The 27,055-nt window shown below is 39.0% G+C and overlaps 1 protein-coding gene across 4 annotated transcripts in view; it reads right to left on the reverse strand.

Moving 5' to 3' along the window:
* The window catches only part of COL14A1 (collagen type XIV alpha 1 chain), a 234,915-nt gene that overhangs the window by 188,801 nt on the left and 19,059 nt on the right, over positions 1–27,055 (reverse strand). For all 4 annotated transcript variants that reach the window (XM_013996512.2, XM_005662880.3, XM_021090550.1 and 1 more), the window contains exons 3-5: positions 18,566–18,682; positions 13,939–14,082; positions 8,103–8,189 (exon numbers count right to left, since the gene is read on the reverse strand). In XM_013996512.2, coding sequence (XP_013851966.1) covers positions 8,103–8,189; positions 13,939–14,082; positions 18,566–18,682 — 348 coding nt within the window. The remainder of the gene's footprint in view (positions 1–8,102; positions 8,190–13,938; positions 14,083–18,565; positions 18,683–27,055) is intronic.

A 27,055-nucleotide genomic window follows, 5' to 3' on the forward strand; every position in this document is an offset into this window, starting at 1 on the left:
AAACTCTACCCAGCACAATGCAGGATACCTAGAGCAGGTTTTATTTCCTTTGAAAATACATGGTCCTTTTAAAATACTTTCATGTGGAGTTCCCATCGTGGCTCAGCAGTTAACAAACCCGACTAGCATCCATGAGGATGTGGGTTCAATCCCTGGCCTCGATCAGTGGGTTAAGGATTCCGCACTGCCATGAGCTGTGGTGTAGGTCGCAGACGCGGCTTGGATCCCACGTTGCTGTGGCTCTGGTGTAGGCGAGCGGCTGCAGCTCCAATTCGACCCCTAGCCTGGGAACCTCCATATGCCACGGGTGCGGCCCTAAAGAGACAAAAAGACAGTAAATAAATAAATAAATAAATTTTTAAAAATAAAATACTTTCATCGAAAATCTGTTCTAAAATTTTCTGTAAAAAACAACATGAGCAAAAAAGGAGTTCCATGGTGGCCTAGTGGTTAAGGATCTGATGTTACCACTGCTGTGGCTCAGGTCACTGCTGTGGTGTTGGTTTGACTCCTGGCCTAGGAATTTCCACGTGCCATGGATGCAGCCCCCTATTTTTTTTTAATAAAATAAATAAAATTGTATGTGTACAATTACCTGGTTATTTCCTGACTTTCATAAATTAATACTGACCCAAGAGAGGTGATTTTGCCTGACCGCTTCTCTTTGAATACAACACCTGCTCAGCTTCAGGAGCCCATGCCTTACATTCACATGTATTTTCAACTCCGTATACAGAATTACCTGATTCGCCTTTGTGTTTGCTTTAGTTGTTCGAGGTGATTTTCTGAAAACAGGCAGTAACTCAATCATCTCTGTTACTCCAATTCATCAATAACAGATCCTGACATTTTGCAATTTCCAAGGTGTAAAACACCTGCTTCACCTGAAACCATCAGCCCCACAGGTATAGAAACAAGATGTTCAAGAGAAAATTGTTAGACAAGAGAAGGAAGGTTTCAATCAGATGAGCCCGAGCATTGCTACGGAAAACAGACTCTACCAAGATCTAGCGCAGTACTCAGAGATGTAAAAAATCTGATTTAACAAAAATAGAATAAGTGTCAGAAATCCCTTAAAAATGTCTTATCGAGAGTGCTCAGAGCAGGGGTGACTTGGAGAAAACTGGAGGTTCATTGCTAGGTGAATCCCAGCCCCTTGCCCTCTGGGAAGCCTTATAATTTTATGCACAGATATAATGTACTTTGCAGGTGTTCGATGACTATTTTCTGAGTGACTGATTCTGTCTCACGCTTCTCTGAGTTCCTGAAAACATGCATTCTAATGCTTCACACTAAGGAAAAAACAGGAATCTGCTTTCTGCTTTTTTATGATAAAAACATTCTTTTCATGAAAACAGTCTTTCTTAATCTTCTCCAAGGGATCGTGAACCTCTCTCCTTGAGGTTAAAGCCAAATCCAAATACTCGACAAACAGTTTTTGACAACGTAGGATACCATGCACTCTGTACACTAGTATTTTCTCTTCTAAAAGAAGACATGAAGGAGTTCCTGTTGCAGTGCAGTAGAAGTGAATCCATCTAGTAATTATGAGGACTCTGGTTCTATCCCTTGCCTCGAGGGCCAGGGATCCTGCATTGCCGTGAGCTGTAATGTATGTTGCAGATGTGGCTCAAGTCCCACTTTGCTGTGGCCGTGGTGTAGGCTAGCAGCTACATCTCGGATTTGACCCCTAGCCTGGGTACCTCTATATGCCGCGTGGGTGCAGCTCTAAAAAGCAAAAAGAAAACAAGGAAATAAAAAATTCCAGTGCCTTCTATGTCCCAGATACATCACAAACATGACAATGTCATCCTCCCAAGCCAGCGTGCCTGTTAAAGCGATTATGCTCATTTTGCTGCTGAGGAAACCGGGCTTAGAGAGGGAGGAAGCAAGACAAGATGTCAACCCAAGGGATGGATGACGACAAAACCTGTGTGCTGGGTCCCAAGCCACACTGACCTCAAAAAGTAACAAGGGGAGTTCCCGTTGTGGCACAGTGGTTAACGAATCCGACTGGGAACCATGAGGTTGTGGGTTCGATCCCTGGCCTTGCTCAGTGGGTTGGGGATCCGGCGTTGCCATGAGCTGTGGTGTGTGTTGCAGATGAGGCTCGGATCCCGCGTTGCCGTGTCTGTGGCCTAGGCCTGCGGCTAAGGCTCCGATTCAACCCCTGGCCTGGGAACCTCCATATGCTGCAGGAGCGGCCCCAGAAAAGGCAAAAAGACAAAAAAAAAAAAAAAAGTAATAAGGAAATTGAGGGGGGAGGGTAGAAAGTTCAACATGGAAAGAAAAAGAAATATTCTGAAGAAAACATTATTGTTTATCTTACACCCTGCACTGAAAAGCCACTCATATCTTCTAATTTCTTCTCTGAGCCTGGCTCAGAGGCTCAAGGACCTACCATGAGTCTAATGCTCTGAGCTTGAGAGACCATCTCTGCAGTGGCTGTGTGCTTCTGTGAAATGTTATGGGATCATCAGAGAGCAGAAGTGAGGAGAAGCAGGGCCAAATTCCATCACCACTTCCGTTGGGTGAGCGTTTCTCAATATTTTTTTAATCAACTAATAAACTGAATTAACATTACTTAGGACAGTGGTTTTACCTAATATGCCAAAGAAAGGAAAACCAGGCAACTACTCATAGCTAGATCTCCATCATTTAGAAATAGTTTAAACAAGTCCTTTTATTTCTTCCTCCCTCTTCCCACTTTTGTCTTTTAAAATTTTATCTTTGACTTTGGTGCTTTATAGTTTCACCAGCATAAATCTAGGTGTGGCTAATTTTCCATCTGTGCTCTTCTTTCATTTGTGCTTTATGTTCTATTTGGCCCCTTTTCAAATCTACCTATCCTCTTTTTTTCATAGTCTCTCATTCGTCTCTTGTTTTGTCCATTTCTTTGACTTTAATAATATTGTTGTTTGTTTTATAGTATTTATGTAATCATTTCGTAATCGAAAATCATGGGATTCTGAGACTACCACTTTTGTGTCTTCTGACTCATGATTTTACTTGTGTGTTTCAAACTTTTGGATTGTAAATTTTTCTGGCATTGTGTGGCAATCTTTAGAATTTGAGCTGAGCATAAGTGCCTCAAATGTGATTGTGTTTTCTTCTACCAAGCAGCCTACTTATACCAGCTCTGAGCAAGTTTAATATTAATATTAATTTCTTGACTCTTAGGACCCCCAGACTATGTAAGGAGTGTAAATCTGATGCCTAATCTGTATGTGATACAGGCCCATGGTTATAAATTCTCCAGGAGACATTTTCCTACTCAGGGTACAGGTGCAGATACAGAGCTTCCAAAAATTCTCCTCCTGCTTATGAGCAGAGATTTTTTTTTAAAAAAAAATCTTTTTAGGGCTACACGCATAGCATATGGAAGTTCCCAAGCTAGGGGTCAAATCAGAGCTATGGCTGCCAGCCTCCACCATAGCCATAACAATGCAGGATCTGAGCCACATCAGCAACCTACACCACAACTCACTGCAACACCAGATCCCCAACCCACTAAGTGAGGCCAGGGATTGAACCTGAGTCCTCGTAGATACTAACAGGGTTCATTACCATTGAGCCACAATGGGAACTCCACGAGCAAGAGATTTTCTAGTTCACCGTAGTGTTACTATTGGTACACTATATCAGCTGTCTAGGTGATGAGGATAATGAGGAAGAGAAAGGAGTTCCCTGGTGGCCTAGCAGTTAAGGACTTGGCATTGTTACTGCTGTGGCTCAGGTTTGATCCCAAGCCCAGGAACTTCTTCATGTTGTGGGCATAGCCAAAAATAAAATAAAATAAATTAAGAGAAAGAGGAGAATGAAACAGAAAGAGAAGACAAAGAAGAAAAAGAGGAGGAGGAGAACAGGTATAGAGCATACTCTACAGGCCAGGCCCCTCATAGATCATTTAACGCAAGGATTCCAACCCACAATCTAATCCCAAAGTCCGGTTTATGACTGGACTCAATCTCTTCCCCCTCATCTCTAAAAGTCAAGATCGAGCCAACATTACCATACAAGATCCACCCATTCCCTTCTGCTTTAGCTTATCTTCTGACTCCTGTGTCACCTAAATTAAAACCTTCAGGAGTTCCTCTGTGGCTTGGCAGGTTAAGGATCTGGCATTGTCACTGCTGCAATGTGGGTTGCTGCTGTGGTGCAATGCTTAATTCCTGGCCAGGGGCCTTCCACTTGCTGTAGGCATGGACAAAAAACAAACAAACAAACAAACAAACAAAAAAAAACCTTGCACCAGCCCCACCCTTGTAACACTAAACTCTCAGTCCTGGGTTCAGTAAATCTAAGATTCAGAATAGCGAGTAGAAAAAGTGGTGACACTTCAAATTGATATCTTAACTGAGAACCAAGAACCGTAAAAGTATTATGGGAAGAAAGCATTTCCAGTAAGTGAAAATACATCTTGAGAACAATCATGTGCCCTGGCTGTGCTCACTCATAACTATTACATATAATCCAAAACCAAGAAGAAGGCACAGGGTACACATGTTGAGTTCCTGCTAGACTATGTGAATTTCATGAGGGTAGAATGCTGTCTGCCATGATCACCAATTATTCCCAAGGCCTAACAGTGTTCAGCACTGGCAGGTAATAACCAAAGCTCTTCTCTGTATTTATTGCTAAGTCAACAACACAAAAGATTGGTCTTCAATTGCATTAATTCATGCCAAATACATGTCTTAATATTCACAACAAATAACTATGTAGCACTTAGATACTCTATGTGTATTAACCCATTTAATGTTAATTGGGACTATTCATGCTTCAGGGAGGAAAAAACCCTACACATGGGAGCATGAGAAATAGGATCCTTTGAAGGTATATATACGAGAGTATGTCCTAGGCAATTGTTATTAGAAATACCAAATAGACAGATGTCCTCAGAAAGATAGGGAATTACTCAGTTCAGTGAGTAATTCTGTTCCAACACATGCAAAAGTTTGAAAATTCTAAAGCAAGGACTGGCAAATTTCTTCTGAAAAGGACAAAACAAAATATTTCAGTTTTTTTCAGCCATGTGCTATTCATTACATTTGTTCAATTCTGACATTGTGGGAAAGCAGGTATAGGTGATATGTACAGAAATAAGCATAGCTGTGTTCTAATAAAATCCATTTACCCATTTCGGAAAACAGAGGACTAGATTGACCCATGGGCCTCAGTCTGCCAACCCTTGGGGCAAAAGTGTTTAAAATTAATGTATTTGTTATGAATTATATAAAATATAGGGGTAGATAATTGAAGTTAAAATATTATGAAATTTGTATTGGTTGGGAAATGGTAAATATATTAATTGGTTTTAGACTTTGGTTTCATATGCATGCTAAGAATTTAATTATAATTATACAAAAATGCAAATGGATTAAATACCTTAGAAGGTAAGGTTCAGTTGAGGGGAAAATGTATTAAAAAATCTTCATCAAATCTTAATAAATAAGGCATACAGGAGGAATATGTAGCATAATGGAAAGCATAAAATAAATGGCAAATCCAAAATGTAAGCAGACTACAGACACCAATTAAAATACAGAGATCGTAAGAGATGGTCTTTAAAATCCAAGTAAATGTTCTTTGAAAGATTTACTCACCTTGAACCTGAGGACACAAATACGGTGAAAAGTTAAAGGATATAGCATCAATGCATTATGTGACTGCTAAACAAAATTAAACTGGTATCACTATATTAATATTAAACAAAACAGTCTTAAAGTCAAATATTAAAGTGCTAAGAAAAAAGAAATTGATGACAAAACAGAAAGAATTATTCACTAGGAAAATATAACAACTCTTATTCTACATGAACCTAGCCTCTGATTGAAAGCAAAACTGCCAGAGTTACAAATAGAAATGGGCAAACCTCTCAGACACAGGGATTAAAATTTTCTCAAGAACACATGCAATGGTTTAAAAAAAGGAAAAAAAAAAAAAAAAGACCATGTTTAAATAATAAAGTCTCAGTAAATTTTCAAAAAATATTCCTACCATGAGGCAATTGCTAGCCACCAACAATAAAAAATGTATTTTTAAAAATCCCTGTTTAGAATTTAAATAAGATATTTCTAAATAACTTGGGGATCAAAATAGAAAGCCTAGCAGAAATGAGAAAACAGTATGAGCTGTGTAAAAATAATACTACATATCAAAATCTATGTGATACAACTAAAGCAGCACTTGAATATTTATATCCTTAAATATGCATATAATAGAAAACAAGAAATATTGAAAATTAATGAGATAAACATTCAATTTAGGAAGTTGGAAAAATATTATAAGGAAAGCAGTAAATATTAGATGTAAAATAAGAAATAAAATGCATAAAATAATGACACCATAGATAAGACAAACAAGTTTGAAGATACACACACATTATAACTGAATAATTGAATATATAGGTGTATAGTCAGAGAAATTATACCACCTGTGCAGAAAGTGACATAAATATTTACAGTAGTTTTGCAATAGCAAAATACTGGGAATATCAAAAGTGGAAGAGTTAAATATATTGGTTTATATTTATTCAATGGAATTCTACAAAGAAGATGAATAAATCACCTCTACATAAGCCAGCACGAATAACTCAAAAAAATCTAATATTGTGTGAAAAAAGTAAAAGAACACGTATACTACGATAAAATGTATATAAATTTTAAAGTATGAATGCATAATTAAAATATGGTTTCAAAATTCACATATATAAAAAAATTCACATATATGTAGGAAAATGATAAAGACACATATTGGAATGATAAACACTGAATTCAAATACTGGTAGCCTCTTCATATGCACACTATTGTCTATGGAATAGATGGTCAATGGGGACCTGCTTTATAGCACAGGGAACTCTACTCAACATTCTGTGATAACCTATATGGGAAAGAATCTGAAAAAGAATGTATAGGTGTTATGCATGACTGAATCACTTTGTTGTACAGCAGAAATTATCACCGAAATTAGATATCAGAAATTTCTGAAGTTAACACAGAAATTATTGTACATCATCTATACTTCAATAAAGCTTTAAAATATGAAAAAAAAAATACTGGTAGCCTCTTAAAAGGAAGAAAAGGAGTATATAAGGATATATAGGGAGCACCAAGTATTATTTATATTTATTTTTTTAACTGGACAAAGTCATTTATTATTTTTATACTTTTTATACATCTGATATATTTAGCAATAAATTCTAATAATACAGTTAAGTATAAATATAAAGATATAAATTATTAGAAGAAAAAATAGGAAAATGAAACTAAGAATTTTGAATGTTGGAAAAACATGTTTTAAGAATAAATTATTGGAAAGACTGTGTCAGTTTGGTAGACTCTATCAAAAATGTAAAATCTGCATATCCTTTAACCCTGCAATGCCTTTTTCAGAAGTCTGTATTTTTTGTAACATGTGTATAATACTAAAAAATTTAAAGTGGGTCTTTAGATGAAGAAGGAGGGAAGGTAGGTAAGTCATGAAACTATGAACATATTATTAAGGAGTTCCCTGGTGGCCTGGTGATTAAGAATCCAGCATTGTCACTGCTGTGGCTTGGGTTGCTGCTGTGGCACAGGTTCCGATCACTGGCCTGGGAATTCTTGAATACCTCAGATGCAGCTAAAGAAAAAAAGGGGGGATCTGGCCTGCATCTCAAGAGCGGCGGAAAGCTACTGAAGGGGTTTTAAGGTGCTGTGGTAGGGAGAAGCATAGAGTCAGATTTGTTGTGCAAAGATGGTTCTAACTTCTGGGCAGAGAACAAATAGAGATCTTGCTAAAGAATATTGCACACTAGGAAAGAAATGGAAGCTTAGCTGAGTATTGGCAACAGACATGGAAAGAAATGAACAGGTTCGGTCAGTATTTCAATAGAAAATAAATTCACTAGAACTTAGTGATGTATTCAATATGGAAAGTAAGGGAGAGGGAAGTGTTGACAGTTATTACGTGTGAGGAAGAGAAGTGAGATGGGGCTGGGGGAGATTGTCATATTAGGTCTGTACTCTACTGATGGGACCCATGGCTAAAGGTGTATGTATGTATTTTAAAAACAACTCAACCCCCCAAATAAGCAAATTAAAAAGAAAAAAAATCTGACCTTCTTCTGGTGTAGACGGTTTATTCCCATCTCGGTCCACAACCTTGACTCTGGGTTTTGGCTCTTTCCTTTTTTCTATATCTTTAACTGGAAGAAAAGTGAAAAAAAATTACAGCAACACGTTATGTTACAAACTAAAAGAAAATATTCTGTGAGTTTTTACTAAAACCCTTGCAAGTATAAAGTTTTAAGTAGAAATAAGCTCCACGGTAGACTCTCTTTTCAGAAGACTGGAGCTGCTATTTTTTTCAAGTTTGTCATGGAGGTGTGTGAAAATCACTTACAGAGTTATTTTGGTCGTGTATTCACCAGGGGCGGATGTAACAAATAAATTCAATCCTTCAAAACTGCTATAAAATAACATGATTAGCCCCATGTCAGACATAAGGGAAGGAAGGACCAGGAGGATAAGGAGCTAAAACATATCTCTTAAAAACCAGAAAATGTTGGCACAGGGTTCAAGCCACATCTTCAGATTTCTGGACAAGGCCTAGGAGTTGGCCCCTGTCCTAGAAAGATCTTAGCCATGAGTAACCTCAGTTGGAGTTGGTCTATCTGCAATACCAGATGGAGAACCCCATAATAATTTCCTTTCAAGTTAAAAAACATTTCCCTGACGATAAATAGTAGTATTTCTGTGTTACTTTCATTACAAAATATTGAGGGACCCAGAATGGCCTTTGGTCCTTTAAAACTTCACGCTTATCTACTCCAATAGCTTTTCTTTTCATTCCACAGCAGCTTTCCTGCTATTATTTGGCACTTCAAGTTGTTTGAGTCATTGCTATAGCAATGGTATCTGCACAAAATAAAATACCCCATGAAAAGTTCTAAGCGATCCCATGGCAAGATTTTCATTTAATTATTGCAGTCACTAGATCAACTATACATTAATTTTAAAAAAGAAGAGGGAGTTCCCGTCGTGGCGCAGTGGTTAACGAATCCAACTAGGAACCATGAGGTTGCGGGTTCGGTCCCTGTCCTTGCTCAGTGGATTAACGATCCGGCATTGCCGTGAAGCTGTGGTGTAGGTCGCAGACGCGGCTTGGATCCTGCGTTGCTGTGGCTCTGGCATAGGCTGGCAGCTACAGCTCCGATTAGACCCCTAGCCTGGGAACCTCCATATGCCGCGGAAGCAGCCCAAGAAATATCAAAAAAAAAAAAAAAAAAAAAAAAGACAAATAAAAAAGAAGAGATATCAAAACCAAAAAATAAATAAATCATTGAAATCATTGGCATTCCCATCGTGGCTCAGTGATAACAAACCCAACTAGTATCCAAGAGGACTCAGGTTCGATCCCTGGCCTCGCTCAGTGGCTTAGGACCTGGTGTTGCCGTGTGCTATGGTATAGGTGTCAGACACAAGTCAGATCTGGTGTGGCTGTGGTGAGGCTGGCAGCTGCAGTTTCGATTCCACCCCAGCCTAGGAACTTCCATATGCCACAGGTGCAGCCCTAAAATAAATATATATATACATTCACATCATGGAAACTCAGCAAACTTATTGGAGGGTGGGCTCTGTAAGGTAGGCAATGATTTCCTCTGAACCATCCTTTCTGCCTTCTCTAGGATATGATTCCAATACCCCTGCCTCTGTCATCTCTTCCTCCTCCTCTTCTCTCTACTGGCTTCCACCCCTTTGCTAAAAGAGTTTGAGACTTGCCATCTGCCAAGGTTAGGTTGCTCTAGTCCTATTCCTTTCCCCAGAAAACTTCCTTGGCTTGCTGATACTTAAACTCCATGATTGAAAATAATAATAAATACAAGATGCCTTAATCCTGCTTTTTTCACTGACCTAATTTTCTAAATCCATTCGGACTTCTTCATAAGGCTTGATCACTTTGGGACACCCCCCCACTTCTTTAAATTCTTCTCTCTTTTCAGTTTGTACAATAGCGTTATCCTAGGTTTTCTCATATTCCTCTGACCCTCCTTTACATTCTCACTCTTTGGCTCATTTTTCTGCCTCCATTCCTGAAACATGATCATAAACTACATTTGCCTTGCATCTCTGTACACCCTGCCTATAATTTTATCATCCGACAATTTCAATTCTCAGCCTTCCATGAATAATTTCCAAATCTACATCTTCAGCCCCATCCATGCAAAGGCCATGGCCTCAAATTGCTTACATTCTGTAAAAGAAAATAAGTCTGCAACTTTCATGTGAGGAAAGTTGTGCTAAAGGTAGAAACAGATCAGGCAAAAAATAATTGCAGAGGTGAAAACTCTGGGACATTTCCCTTGGAAGCTGACACTGGAGATACACTTTGAAAGATGAGCAAGATTTTGCCGGCAGAGATTAGCAAAACATCATTCCAAAAAGAAACATGTGTCTGAGTTCTCGTTGTGGCTCAGCAGTAACGAACCCAACTAGTGTATCCATGAGGACCTGGGTTCGATCTTTGGCCTTGCTGAGTGGATTAAGGATCCAGAGTTGCTGTGAGCTGCGATGTAGGTGGCAGATGTGGCTTGGATCTGGTGTTGCTGTGGCTGTGGCCATGGCGTAGGACCAGCAGCTATAGCTCTGATTCAACTTCGGAAGTTAGCCTGGGAACTTCATATGCCATGGGCGCAGCCCAAAAAAGACTAAGAAAAGAAAAATGTGACCAAAAATAAAGTTTGCCACAACAGGGCCAAAATTCATTCTACAGATGAATGAGAAAAAAATAACAGTACTTTGACCTGGGCCACTGGGTCACATACAAGATATAACACATATGTCACACCATGCTGCTGTCCCTCTCATGCAGGAGGCAAAATAAATTAAAAAACAGACTGTCAAGAGCAAAGTGGTATTAATCATAACAACAATTTCCCCTACTATGTGCACATGCTACCCCTACTATGTGCTGAAGTGAGTTAATCCACACAATGATAGGCAAAAATCTCTACCCCCCCCCTTTGCAGATGAGGAAAGTGAGCCTGGAGGTGGTTGAGTTGCTTGGCCAAATACACACACCAGATGTGGAATCACAACAGTTCAGACTTGTCTTTCTGTCTTCAAAATCCAAAGACTGTTGCTCATGTTTCCCTGTGTATCAGAAACTGACTTATGAAGATTCAAATCCCTGCACTAACTGCAAACCTACATCCACAGCATTTGTCTAGATCAACATTTTCCTAGATCCAAACATGAATGTTTTCCGGGGAGGGGAGCCTAGGCTTTAGCCCCATTTCACATGGAACAGAAACATAGCAAAAAGCAAAATGGAAAAGGAAACCATCCAAAGTTATTTTAATTTCATTCTTATAAACTGTTACTTGAGAAGAACTAATCCTTCTACCTCATCAGCAAAAATAACACACCTAAAAAATATATATGCTTACACATAATTTATCTAATGATCCAGTTAAAAATGTTTCACTAAGATTATTTCAACAGGGCTCAGCGAGCTGAAAACAAATGTATTTCCTTTTAAATGTTTTGAGTAAATGGCTATCAGCCAAGCTTTTAAGGCTACCTGTGTTTCTTATGCTGCTAGTCAGTGAAATATTTGCAGTAATCAGTTGCACAAAACCTTAAGACCTAAATGAAATGAACTGTTTCTCCTTGTCCCTTTTACAGACTCTCACAAACTTTAAGAAAATTATTTCCCTTACTCATGCAGGAATATTGGCAGCCAGAACCTGAATAAAATGAGTGCCAATAAAATGAGACAGACGGCTGATTTATATTGAAAATAACATGAAACCCTTTCCCAGAGCTTCCAGACACTTTGAATCTCAAAAGAATGTAACATTTAAAACATCTGTATGTCCTGCTGACAGGTGGATTTACCAAATGTCTTTGTTCAGATGTTTTAAGAGGTAGCAGGTTAACAAAGTTGAGTGGGTTTTTTTTTGTTTTAATTTAGGAAAAATCACAAAATATGTCTCATAAAACATTACTTAGAAGAGAAAGAAAAAAAAAAAGGAGAGAATAAAAATCCAGGTACAGGAGTTTCTGCTGTGGCTCAGTGGGTTAAGAACACAATGTTGTTTCTGTGAGGATGCAAGTTTGATCTCTGGCTTCACTCAGTGGGTTAAGGATTTGATTTTGCCACAGGCTACAGTATAGGTCACACATGTGGCTTGGATCTGGTGTTGCCATGGTTGTGGCGTAGGCCAGCAGTTACAGCTCCAATTTGACTCCTAGCCTGAGAACTTCCATATGCTGACGTTGCGGCCTTAAAATTTAAAAAAAAAAAAAAAAAAAAAAAAAAAAATCCAGATAGAACATTGTTCCACAGAGAGTTCTAGAACCCACAGCCTCTTCAATTTATGGACTAACCTGAATGGCTAGCTTTTTAAAAGTTATTGTTATTTGAAATGATGTTCAGGATAGCCTTCAAAATAATATGGGAGAGGTGGGCGTGGGGGTATAAATGAAACAAGACAGACAGGCCGTAAGTGGTTAATTGTTGAAGTGAGGGGTGGACATTTAGGGGTTCATTTTGTGATTCTGCTTATTTTTTAAGTTTTGTTTAAAATTGTCCTTCATAATGAGTTGTTTTTTTATTTGTTTGTTTGTTTGTTTTTTAAGAGTCTGTCTTAACCGTGAAGTACCACAGGAAGTTAACCAGGGCAGGCCTCTTGTGTTTGCACTCACAATACACAAAGCTCTGCCCTTCACATTTGAAAGGTCACCTCCAGGAAGAGGAAGTTGCTGTAGTCTCTGGTCACTAGAATATAAGGTCCATGGAAGTAGGGACTTGTCACATTCTCAGTGCCTAGAACAGGGCCTAGCATTTAGTAGCCATGTAATGTATGTTTGTTTAAAAGGAAGAAGAAGAATAATGAATGAATGAATGAATGAATGAATGAATACCTCCTTTAAGGCCAAAGAATCAGGGCCTATGTGGTCAGCTTTTAAATTCAACATAAGGAAAAGCTTTCTAATGGAACAACTAACTAGTTGAGAACTGGCTCAAATAGGACTACTACCCCAATCCATTCTCTTCCTAGACTATTACTGAGGCAAGAGAAGGTCTTGAAAGTATTTATTGAGCACCTACTATGTGCTGGGTAGATGAGATGTCTGGATGAGGCTCGGAGGACAGCGTCAGGGAGAGCATTTGAAAACTAAAGCTTGGAGGGTAAGTCGAAAGGGCAGTGAAATGGTAAAGGAAGGGACAGAAGGATGTTTGCCATAGAAGGAACTCATAGAAGATTATACCAAATATCTTTTAAGATCTTTTCAAATCTGAACCATTCAGGATTTTCACCTGTGATATTTACCATAGACTCAAACTCAGAGCTGGGACAGGGTTCCGTGCCAGCGCTTTAAGACCTGTAAATATGGGGCTGCATCTGCAGGGCATGGCAACCTGGAGCCTGGCCACCACAGTCCCTGTGCTCCACGGGGACTTGAGGGCTTCCTCTTCTCCACTGTGCCTGGTGGATGTTTGCCTTGCAGGCTGAGGGGGAGCTCAAAGAGACCCAGATTCTTAAAAGAAAAATTTCCTCAAGCTACAGCTAACAAAGTCACTGACATTTCAGGAGGCTGTGGGCAATGTATGAAATTCCAATCAAACTGGAAGAATTTATGGATAACTGTTCAACAGCACCAGATGGTAAATGAAGCACTAAAAGAAGAAATCAAAGGCATGCACAGATTGCAGATATTTGCCTCTGTCCCCAAACACTGACCATGGCCAGGCTACGAAGAGACTGCAGCTAAAAGCATGGATGAATTTGACTGACACCATTCTTTCCTATGCATTTGACCAAATCTATTAACTATTTTGATCATAGACATTTCCAAACAACAATCATAGAAGAATATGTTATCTCTTTAGATATTAATTAAAGGCAACAGATAACCAAAAAAAAGAAGAACCCTGCAAATACGTACTTCTGAATTGACCTTGGGCTGGCTTGCTTTCTTTGTCTTTATGGTATGCAATAATTTGAACTGTGTAATTCTGGTCTGGCATAAGACCTTGGATAATTGCTTTAGTTGCAGTGTTCTGAAGATTCAACTGATTGGTTTTTCCACCTATAATAAAACAGAAAGATAAATCAGTTCTAAGACATACTGTCTACATTAAGAAATTTTATTAACCAGCAAATAGGATTTTAGAAGGTAAAGATACTGAAAAATATGTATAATGGCGAGTATTATAGAACACTTAATTTAGTTTATCTTTCAGTTTCAGTTATATTCTTTGCCTTGGACAACTTAAGCAGTTGTCTAAATTAGATAAAAACATATCCACAAAAATCTTTCATCACTATTGCTTTGATGCAATAGGGAAAGCCACCGTACAAAATTGAGACAGTAAGCTTTCAACATCAGATACACTCTTCAAGGAAAGAATGTCACTTAGAAGTGAAGGAAGAGATATGGGTAGACAATGTACTTATCTACATTAGACTTTTCCCTATGGCCTCTCTGCAGCGACTCAAAGCACCCTTGAAGCATTAGCAATTTAATTGTCTTAAATTTGAGATATCTTAAATGCTGGCTCAAGACGTTAAAGGAACTGCTCATTGCATGGCTACTTAAAAGTTAGCTTGGTTCTTCTGATACTGACTCACAGACTTTGCAAAACGTATGGTTTCCAAATGAGACAGGTTGGGGGTGGGGGGATGCACTGAGGGTCTGGGATGGAGATGCTATAAAATTGGGTTGTGATGACTATTGTATAATTATAAATGTAATAAAATTCACTGAGTAATAAAACAATAAATAAATTTTTAAAAGTTAGTGTGGTTCTTGAAAAGATTTTAATCACCCATTCTCTCTCCATCAAATTAGACTGACATCTAAGGCGTTTCTGAAAATGCTGATTAAATACTCAACTTGTATGCAAAATTCCAATATACCTTTCTTCTCTAATTTCTGGCAGTGATAACCATGCTTGATAAAAGGAAAATTAAAATTTCTGCCCCTCTAGCAATAATACCAAAAAGGGTCTGAAATTTGCTGAATTGAGCATAACACAGAATACAAGATATTTTAGTCATATTCTAATATTTTAATATCATATTTTAATCATAGTAAAATTAATTACTATCTGAAATACGATGTTCCTATCATCCATGACATTTGCTACTGGAATGCAGAACTGAGGCTTCTCTTTACAAAACCCATCTTAAATGCGTTTATGTCCAGGACGTTAACTCTGGTTTCAGAAACTTCTTCTGTTGCTTGAAACTCACCTACTACAAAGTCCACCAAATAAACCTTTTATAATGTGTTTCACTGAAAAAAGAAACTCCTTAGAAAAACTCTATGTATTAGACTCCCTCACTGAGAGGCATAGGGTATATTATTTCAAAGGCTTTGAGAATCCTGTAATATAAAAAAGCTTTAAACACTGTCTAAAACAGCACTACTCAAATTTATTTGATGATCAAAGCATTTGATTGTATAATAGCTATTAGCATCCTGCCAAATACCATGAAAAACAATTTTGGAAAGACTGGTATAAACAATACTCGGACCATGTCTTGCAGTGTTAACACATCAACAAACATCCCGTGTCTATATTTACTTATTACTCCTTTTATTTACTCTGTTTCTTTCATGTTTGATCAAGTAGATACCAAAGCGTCAAGGCTAAGTTTTATTGGGAGTTCTCTGATGGCCTAGTGGGTTGAGGCTCCTGCATTCGTCACTGCTGAGGCTCTGGTTGCTGCTGTGTGGCGTAGGCTCGATCCTTGGCCCAGGAATTTCCACATACTGTCTGTGTAGCCAAAAACAAAACAAAACAAACAAAACCCAAGAGAGAATCTGAAATAAACCTGAAATGAGAATTGCAACTCTCCTTTACGGGGTGGGGGGAGACTGTTTTATGGGCTTGTGCCACTGCAGTAAGTCATTGACTCACTTAGGAAAATAAACACAGTTTTCATGAAGAAATCATCTGCTTTCATCCTCAATTTTTATTTGTCATTGGAGGTATTCTAGCCAGAGCTGGAGGTCTACTTTAGGGGGCGCTATAGCAGAGGACACTGAAGGATGAGGCTGAGTTTTGGTTCAAAGGCCACCGAAGCCACCTTTTTTTTTTTTTTTTTTTTTTTTTTTTCCTTTTTTTCCTTCCTTCCTTCCTTCCAGATCCCACAGCAACTTGGAATCTGAGCTGATCTGTAACCTATGCTGCACTTTTGGTAATACTGGATCCTTAACCCATGGAGCAAGGCCAGGGATCAACCCCGCATTCTCGCACACATATGTTGGGGTTCTTAATCTGCTAAACCACAGCAGGAACTTCACAAGTCATTTCTAAGATTCTGATTTCTTAATGACCCATGCTTGGAGTACTGAATGGTTTCGTATTATCAGACAATAACCCAGCAAAGTTAAAACGCTGATGATCTGGAGAGAAACTAATACCTTTCAAGACATAGGAAATTCTCATAGGTATCACAAACCAGTAACTAAGGTTTTGACTTTCAGCATCCTAATAATGTTCAGGAATCTCTAAACTTAAATTTCCACTGGTGACTTATCTTAGAAAACAAACTGTATTTTTAAAAGTTGAAGATATGTCAAAATTGGGCAATGTTCCAAAATGAAAACACCGAACCAGTCTCGAGAGCAAAATATTGCTTTTCACAAGTAAGTCGCTTCTATAGGCCATCATGGAGAAAGTCTGGTGTCATTGAGCCAGAAGTCATTCTAAGGAGCTTGTGCATAATATTTATTAATAAAAGAAGGTTCCTTTCTAGTGACCAAGCAAGAAGCAAGGTGTTTCATTTGCTTGTTTTGTTTGAGATTTTAAATCCACTCTTGAGTAAGATGTCTCCATTTAGAAACAATGAAGCCTCAGTCCACCTCATTAAATGAGGTGGAAAAAGTTTCCAACAGAAAGGAGACCAGCTCCATAGAATCATCTTTATCATCAATAAAGAGAAAAAAATTCTATTTATAAAAATACATATATCATACAAATAGGCTATTACGAAGTACTTGTATGTGAAAATGGATTTTACAGGAAGAAATGAGACATGGGAAAGATACCACACAGCATCTTTATAACAATCCTAGGTAAGATTTCCTGAGTACTTACAATTTGCCAGTCATTGTTTTAAGTGCTTTATGTTGATTAATTCTTTTAGTCCTCACAACCAGTTCTTCCCAAATTAATATGCATAGGAATCACTGAATTTTTAAAATTCAGATTCTGATTCAGTAAGCAAAGTGTGGGGCCCAAGATTCAACATTAGCTCTGAGGCCACTGCTGCCAGTTCCCAGAAACATTTTGAGTCTCAAGCCCCACAGTAACTCTATAAGATAGGTACTAATATTATTTGCACATTTTACAGAAGTGGAAACTGAGGCATTGAGAGATTAAATAACTTGCTCAAATGAATGACATTACTGATAAGTCCCAGAACCAGGTTTTGAACTCAAGCAATACAGCTGTTGACCCCATCTTCATCTCCATGACACCCACATAGCCGCAGCCATTCCTTCACATGCTCTATATTGTTTTAGTTGATTATATTTGGAAAATAAAAACATAAATGAGAAGAAGAAAAAAAAAAAACAACCAAAATGTAATTTTTTAAAATTTTACCTACTTTTACCTTCATGATCAATAAATTTGTGTAACTTTTGCTTTTCCTACTTTGTCCATTTATTTTCACAAGGTTTACTGAGAGCTTTTAAAGTAGAATTTCTAAATAATACTCTATAAATTAATTAATCATAATTTACTCAGCTGGTCACAACTCTTAGAGGTACATTTGTTGTTGTTGTCTTTTTCTTTTTTGTCTTTTTAGGGCCATACCTGCGGCATATGGAGGTTCCCAGGTTAGGGGTCCAATCAGAACTGTAGCCACTGGCCTACACCAGAGCCACAGCAACTCGGGATCTAAGCCTCATCTGGGACATACACCACAGCTCACGGGAACGCTGGACCCTTAACACACTGAGCGAGGCCAGCGATTGAACCCACATCTTCATGATGATGCTAGTCAAGTTCCCTAGCCACTGAGCCACAAGGGGAACTCTGAGGTACTTTTTAAGTGTCAGTAAACAAAGAGTATTCATCTTAGGTTGGAACCAAGATAGTGACGATTTTGTTTTTTTCTTTTTCTTTTTTGGCCACCCCGAGGCATATGGAATTCCCCAGCCAGGGATCAGATCTGAGCCTCAGTTGTAACCTGAGCCAAAGCTGTGGCAATGCCGGATCCTTAATGCACTGTGCAGGGCTGGGGATCAAACCCGGGTCCCAGCACTACCAAGAACACCACCGATCCCATTGCACCACAGTGGCAACTCCAGTAGTGAGGATTTTTAGTCTGAAATTTTCACCTGAGAAGAATTATGGTGAGCCCAATAGCTATTCTTTAGTTTTGGAGGAATATTATTTACGTGAATAGAGGGTAAGATTTCAAGCTCAAAAAATTAAATAAAACAAAATCTTTCAAATGATTTTAAAAGCAACATTAGGCACAATACATTTTTAGTTACCTCTGTGAGAAAAGTTGCTCTAAATACCATGAAAAATACAGTTGATTATTTTTACCTGCAGCTGGAGTCACAAGAAGTTTGTATCCACCAAATTTCCCTCTTGGAGCCTTCCATGAAATCTGGATACTATCATGAGATAATACATTGTATCTTAACCTTGTTGGTGGAGCCACTGAAAAAGAAAAACAAAAGTTGTTTAAATGTTGAAACTTTTAAGCTTCCATTTGTTAAACTGAAAAGCCAAAGTAATGTAATCAAAATATGCAAGACTTCATGTTCTTTCTACAACTCCATCAACAGATTGATCAGTTTACAAAACAATACCTACCCAGGAGCATTAGTTTCTTACTCCAGAGATGAGCATTTGCCAAACAGTATTGAGTTTATGACAAAGAATTATGATTTAGGATTAGAATTTAATATCCTAGACTAGTTTGATAATTGAAGCCAACCTTGTAACATATTTTTACTATGTTACAAGGATGGGTTTTTCTATTTGGAACACGGTGAGCTAATCTACTCTTCTGGGATCTGTTTTATGCCTTTCGGTTTTTCACTTCATTAATTCGGTATTTTTCATGATATGGTAATTTAAGGCTATTACAAACATATCATAAGTAATAAGATCTTCATTTAAAAACACTTGAGAAAGAGGTTGTAAAGGACCAAAGTAGAAAATGCTAATAATAAAAGACAACTGCTTTATAAAATTGGATTTATTCTTCAAGTGTAACTGATCATGCCTTTCAGAAAAATACATAGCTGATGGTCATGAGTCATCCCAGGACAATCAGCTTTCCTGACAGTTCACAAAATAGGTAGGTATATATTACTTTTGTGTAAGTCATTCAAACTTCAAAACATATTTTTGGAATTCTGTGTTAATGCCCTAGAATTTCAAAAGAAATACTTTCATAAGATTTTTAGTGTATAACACACACATTAGTTTGTCAAACAAAAACAAAAACAAAAAAATATACCTAACGCACAACAGAAGAATTAGCACTTATTACCCACGTTTCACCTGGCCTTTCTTCCTCACTTTAAGAAATAGAGTCTAGGGGAAGGAAATAAACATTCCTCTTACTAAGTATGTAGCATAATATGGGCTTTGAACATTAGTTGGATTCCCAGTTCTGTCACTTCTTAGATGAATAAGTGATCGTTTCTTCCAAAGCCTTACTTTTAGAGAAAGGGGTAGCAATACTTTCTGCACAGCATAATGACAACGTTAAAGAGAATAATGGATGTGGTACATTATAATAGATGACTAATAAAATTATAATAGGTGGCAAATAAATCTGTCCCCTCCCCCCCTTCCTTCCTCTAATGGATGATCTCAAAAGCTCATTCAATACAAAAACACATTACTATCCCAAATATATATATGAAGCAAGGAGAAGCTAAGAGGTTCATCCCATCTCTGACCCCAAACAATGTGCTCTGTTTCTTTGGGAGAAGCTTCATATTAAAAAGTCACCCTTCATTGAGCTAGAAGAATAAGTAATTTACTCCTCTAGGAATTCTCCAAGCACTGAAATCAGCAAGCACAAAAGGATACATTCTTACCAGTAGTATTCCCTTTCTTCTTGCCCTTTACTACCTCTTAGTAGAAATGTTAGTCATGCAACACAAAAACACTCCCGTCCCATCCTCAATCGGACATAAATGAAAAAGTCGACATTCTCTGGCTTATGGGAACATATAGATTTATCGTAAGAAAAATTATTATTTTGCTTTTCAGGGCCCCACCCACGGCATATGGAGGTTCCCAGGTTAGGGGTCGAATCAGAGCAACAGCTGCCAGCTTACATCACAGCCACAGCAACACAGGGTCCGAGCCACATCTTCAACATTCTCCACAGTTTATGGCAATGCCAGATCCCTAACCCACTGAGTGGGGCCAGGGATCGAAGCGGCAACCTCATGGTTCCTAGTCGGATTCATTTCCACTGAGCCACAATGGGAATTCCCAGAAAAATTATTTTGAACAAAAAGAGGAAGGTGGCTAAATCTAACATTTAGGTGAACAGAGAAATTATTCCTATTTTGCTTTGTCTGAAACCTGGGGGGAAAAAAATCTGTTCATAGATAGGTTCTTATTACTTCCATTGGAATTAAAATCAGATTTCAAAGTGTTAAATAAGAATTCAAAATAAGAATGTCAAAATATCCAGTTCCTGAGCTGAATCTTGCCAGTGGGCTGTTAGACATCACTGGCCAAGCTTATTGCAAAGATTTGCATGAATGCACTGGTGACAGGAAGCAGGCAAGCCCCCAGAAGCATCAGGAGGAAAAATGCAAAGAAGCAGCTTGGAGGTTTCAACCTGGGTAGTTTCAAGAGGGCCAGCTGATTCTGTCTATACCCCAAAGGTCTTGACATCATTAATGCGGTCAAAGAAGTTAGCAACATTCAAGATTCTTAGGTTAAATATTAGAAATCTGGAGTTCCCGTCATGGCATAGTGGTTAATGAATCCGACTAGGAACCATGAGGTTGCAGGTTCGATCCCGGGCCTTGATCAGTGGGTTAAGGATCCTGTGTGGCCGTAAGCTGTGGTGTAGGCTGCAGATGTGGCTTGGATCCCGTGTTGCTGTGGCTGTGGTGTAGGCTGTTGGCTACAGCTCCGATTAGACCCTTAGCCTGGGAACCTACACATGCCTCGGGAGCGGCCCTAGGAATGGCAAAAAGACCAAAAAAAAAAAAAAAAAAAAGATTAGACATCTTTGTAGCATTTTCTACCCAGGCTATTTTTCTTTAAATATGGTCTGAGTTTAAAGCCCACAAAATCTTTTCAGTCAATAGCTAACCTTCTGAACCTCCAGGAGGAAGTAATGAAGATAACATTGACCATGCCACAGACCATGCTCAGACAATACGGAGGGTGCTCCAGAACCCAGGGTGGCATTGGCTTCCATTGGGCTACTCAAGGAAATAAAGTGTGAGAAAAAGGCAACAACCAAGTTCACCAACATTCAACTTTTTCTAAAAAAGCAATTTACAGGAGTTCCCATCGTGGCTCAGCGGTAACCAAACCCGACTTGCATCCATCAGGACGCATGTTCAATCCCTGGCCTCGCTCAGTGGGTTAAGGATCTGGCATTGCCATGAGCCGTGGTGTAGGTAGCTGATGTGGCTCGCATCCTACGTTGCTGTGGCTGTGGTGTAGTCTGGCAGCTATAGCTCTAATTGGACCCCGAGCCTGGGAACCTCCATATGCCATGGGTTCTGCCCTAAAAAGACAAAAAAAAAAAAAAAAAAAAAAAAAAGAAAAAGAAAGCAATTTACAAATGGTTTGATGACTGACTATAGTCCTATTACAACTACTAGCTAAAAAACGATAACATCGTTTTCTTTTCTTAATGGACTCCATCTAATACCTATGTGTGCAAAAATAGTCTCACAATCACTAAAAGAAAATCTTGGTTAGACACAAAGTTTATATTTCCTTTAGGTTTTTGCCCTTAGGGGGAAAATGTTGAGAAGAAGATATGTTAGTTAAGAAACAAAGAGGCTCAAGGTCCCAGCTTTGAACTTCAAAGTTAACTCCTTTTTCCCTGTATGGAAGGCACTGGGACTTGTGCCAAAGCAAAGGCAGCAAGCTTGACAGACCTGCTGTCAGTGCAGCAGAGAAATCCTTGTTCTGATCCCACGGAACACAAACGTGCGTATGTTAAGTACCGGGCCCATGACTTTTCGTTTCCCAAGCACAAAGGGTGCGCTTCAATACAAATACTTAACTTCCAGTAATAAGTGTAAATGCCTGCAGGAACTTGACTCAAAAGTTAATGTGTCAGTTAAAATCTTATCCTTTTTCAAAAGATCAAAATCAAGCGTAAAGTTTGATTTCTGGCACAGCCCATGAGTGCAGAACGAGCCAACAAACTCATCTTTTGTATGGTGCAATCAGGCTTCCTATTTGGGACAGAGCCAGTTACATTTGTGAATATATATCAATTTCATCCCAAAGGGGGACTGAGAAGGAAGACCCAGGAGGGTCCATTTGCTCTTTTTTTTTCCTTATTATTATTTTTTTAATATTTGATTTATTCCTTTACAGCAGGGTTATGCTGCTGGACAACCTATCCAGCAGCATATGTAAAGTACAAGGGTATTTTTATTTTGTTGTGCTATATTTTTTGAGAGGGGAGATTTTCTTTACACTCAAAGAATTTCACTGCAATTATTCCCATAGAAATCAGATCTCATGGGCAGAAAAGAATCTTTCTGTCATTCTAGCAAAGCCCCACTGTTATGAGATACTTGGGAAATTTTACTTCATAATATGACTCTTTACTAAAGGACTAATTTGTTTTTCCTCTCCTTTTTGGGGGGTGGGGTAGGGTGGTAGGGTGCACTCACAGCATATGGAAGTTCCCAGGCCGGGGAGCAAATTCAAGCGGCTGCTGCAACCTATGCCACAGCTGCAGCAATGCTTAACTCACTACACCAGGCCAGGGATAGAACCATGCCGCTGCAGAGACCCAAGCTACGGCAGAGGCAACACCGACTCCTTAACCCACCATACCATGGCGGGAACTCCTGCTTCCCTCCTTCGTTTCTTTCTTTTCACTTCGACTCAACTCAACTGACCTCTTGCTGTTTGGACAAGTGACAACCTATCCAGAGGTTTATTTCTAGTGAAATAGTCTCATTAATTTCTTGAACACTACTTTTCACAAAAGAACACTGCAATGAAGACCTTCTGTTCTATCCTACTCGTGATGACTTCCCTTCCTCCTCTTTGAACGGCACCTTGGTTTTCTTCCAAGGAACAGCACTCCCTCTCCACAGCACGGAGCCTTGGCTGGACTTTCCATCAGCCATTCTCCCTTGGCTAAGAGGGGTGAAAATGACTCAAACCAGTCAGGCAGACTCTTCCAAGAATCTGAAACTTGTGTCCAGCGATGGAAGAATGGAAAACAGCTCCGATCATTTCATTCCAAAGACATGCCCTAAAAAAGGGGTCACTAGTTCCTAGAAACTATATCCAGCGTGTTCCCAGATTCCTATACCTTTTAAAGCTAATTATTTAACTTTTACTATAATTATATGAACTAGTTCATTATCTACCAGTAAATAGTTTTTGCTAATAAAATTGGCCAGAGAAAGTTTTTTTTTATTTGCAGCCAAGAATCTCTGACTGACAGCAGTATGGGGAGTGAGTGTTTCCACCTCAAAACATAGTTTAAGGTGTTATGTCAATAGAATAATCTATTGTATTTATTAAGCAGAAGACTTTCAATCATCAGAGAAGTATTGCATTATTTTTCCAAGTGATCTGAAAAAACCACAAACAAATAACAAATGACCTTAGCTTTTCATCTCAGTCATCTTCCAATTAAGTGCATTGCCAAAAAACCCCACAAGCGAGTAACAAAGGATATTAGCTTTTTATCTCAGTCATTTTTCAATTAAATGTATTGCCCCCAAAACCACAAACAAATAACAAAAGACCTTAGCTTTTTATCTCTGTAATTTTTCACTTAAATGCATTGCCTGAGTATTATATAAAAAGGAGAAATTAAAATGTGAGGGAAATTTACTGTGGGATGTTCTAGAGCCTTCTTTTTTATCTTGCTTAGAATTTAAAATGTCATAAGTTCACGGCCCATTACAAAGGTGGCGAAAACATGGGAGTTCTCGTAGTGGTGCAGCAGAAATTAATCCAACTAGGAACCATGAGGTTGCAGGTTCGATCCCTGGCCTCTCTCAGGAGGTTAAGGATCAGGCATTGCCATGAGCTGTGGTGCAGGCCACAGACGTGGCTTGGATCCTGCGTTGCTGTGGCTCTGGGGTAGGCAGGCAGCTACAGCTTTGATTAGACCCCTAACCTGGGAACCTCCATATGCCTCGGGTGCAGCCATAGAAAGTGGAAAAAAAAAAAAAAAGAATTACATGGAGAGACTAAGAGGTAAAGTGCATTCAGTTGATTAGCAGTTTAGGAGGAGAAAGTGAATTTCCTGTATGCCTTTTAATACTGACGGTATGGTTTTCTATTATTGCTGTAACAAATTATCACAAAGCAAGTGCTGAAAACAACAGAAATGTATCATCCTACAGTTCTGGGAAGTCAGAAGTCTGGAATGGGTTTCATTGTGTTAAAATCAAGGTGTTGGAGGTTTGAGGGGAGAATTCATTTCCTTGCCTTTCCCAGCTTCTAGAGGGTTCCCACTTTCCTTGACTCTGGGCCCTCTTCCCTCTTTGAAACAAGCAATGGCTGGTCCAGTCTTTCTCACTGGCTTCTCTGTCTCCCTCTTCTGTAATTTAAGGCCTCTGAGACTGGAAGCACATTAGGCCCACTGAATTATCTAATCCAGAAAAATTCCTTATTTTAAGGTCAGCTGATTTTAGCAACCTTAATTCCATTGACATCTTAATTCCCCCTTGTCATGTAATATAACATATTTTACAGGTTCTGAGGATTTGGTGCAAACCTCTTTGCAGGCGTATTTTTCTGCCTACCACACTGACCTTTTTTTTTTTTTTTTTTTTCCCAATGTGTTCATAAACATGACTTTCAAGATGTCTATAAGAATGTAAAGTTTGAGAGTAATTCGTGTCAGCTAATAAATCAACATTCCTGTGTTAGCAAAATGCTGAACATCAAATATGTTCACATGTGGCTTGGCAGATTCGTGTCAGAAGTGGCCAACCCACAGGGACTCACTGCAGTGTCTGCTTTAAGTGTAGAAAAATCAGTCAAATGAAGCAAGTCACATTTTATTCTTTGCTCAGAATAAATCATGTAAATGAAAAGTATCATAGGAAGTTCCTGTCATGGCACAGTAGAAATGAATCTGATTAGTATCCATGAGGATGTGGGTTCGATCCCTGGCCTCGCTCAGGGGTCAGGGATTCTGGCATTGCCATGAGCTGTGGTGTAGGTCACAGACGAGGCTCGAATCTCAAGTTGCTGTGGCTGTGGTGTAGGCCAGCAGCTACAGCTCCAGTTGGACCCCAGCCTGGGAACTTCCATTTGCGAAAGGTGTGGCCCTAAAAGGCAAAAAAAGAAAGAAAAAAAAGAAAGAAAGAAAAGTATCATGGTAAAAATAAGATTTGGTTTCTCAAAGTTCTCTCATACCTTCCTAAAAGGCAAAGCCAATACCATCTTAAGCCTTTTCTTACTGGCTTTTCTCTAGCTTGTGCCCTGAAAGGTCACAAATTTCTTCCTAAAAGGTTCTCCAGCCTTCTCTTCAGACCAGTAAATTCCCCTGACCCTCCTTCTAACTGCTTTTGTGATTCTTTTGATGAGCATTTTTCTTCTTTTAATCTCTTCATTATTCATGTCTGCCAGGGTTTTATCCTCACTTCTCTCCATTGTGCCATCCCTTTCTACCACGAAGACTTCGAGGTCTCATAAGCGAATTCTCAAGCAAAATAAAATTCAAATATAATCTCCTGCCCTTAGCCCTTTCTCCGAAGGTCCAGACCACCAACTACCTACCATACTTCTCCTCCTGGATGTCCCCCAAGCCCTGCAAGCTCCACACATGTGTCGAAGACTAAACTTATTATCTTCAGCTTCAAGTACCTGCTTCACCCTTTATTCTTTTTTTTAAATCTCTCTAGATACCTTTTTTACAATTATAGTTGATTTACAATGTTCTATCAATTTCTGCTGTACAGCAAAGTGACCCAGTCATACATACATATCCACATTCTTTTCCTCAGATTATCTTCTGCTATGTTCTATCACAAATGATGGGAGACGGTTCCCTGGGCTGCACAACGGGATCTCGTGGCTTATCCCTTCTAAACATAATAGTTTGCATCTAGCAACCCCAAACTCCCAGTCCATTCCACTTCACTCTTTATTAATTTTTTTCAAGAAACATCTGCTACAACTGAAGCGTTGTTCTGCACAGAGATACAGCACTAAGGCCGGAACCACTGCCTTGAACAAACTTGGGTAAATAAGCAATTACAGAACAAAGACAGAGAAACAATAATAACACAGGGGTTGCAATTGAAAACCCCATCCACTCAGTTCTCCAGCCAAAAAAAAAAAAGCCTTGGAGTTATCTTTGATACGTCCCTCTCTCCAGCTTCTTCAATATCGAATCAGTAAACATATCCTATCTCTTCTATCTCTGAAGTCCTTCTTTAATTCATTCTCTTCTCTCTGGTCGGACAGCCCACATCAGGCCCTCAACACCTAGGTCCTGGGAAACTTAATATAATCTCCTAATAATCTCTTACTTTTATTTTATTCATTTATTTATTCATTCTTGCATTCATTTATTTTTTGTCTTTTTGAGGATCGCACCCACGGCATATGGAGGTTCCCAGGCTAGGGGTTTCATCGGAGCTTTAGCCACCGGCCTACACCACAGCCACAGCAACACCAGATCCGAGCCACCTCTGCAACCTGCACCATAGCTCACAGCAACACCAGATCCTTAAGCCATTGAGCACAGCCAGGGATCGAACCCACAACCTCATGGTTCCTAGTCAGAGTCATTTCCGCTGCACCAGAACGGGAACTCCTAATCTCTTACTTCTAGTTCTTCCTATTCCCCAAACCCCGATGGACTCGTCTGTG

This window comes from Sus scrofa, chromosome 4, assembly GCF_000003025.6.
Source record: "Sus scrofa isolate TJ Tabasco breed Duroc chromosome 4, Sscrofa11.1, whole genome shotgun sequence".
NCBI lineage: Eukaryota > Metazoa > Chordata > Mammalia > Artiodactyla > Suidae > Sus > Sus scrofa.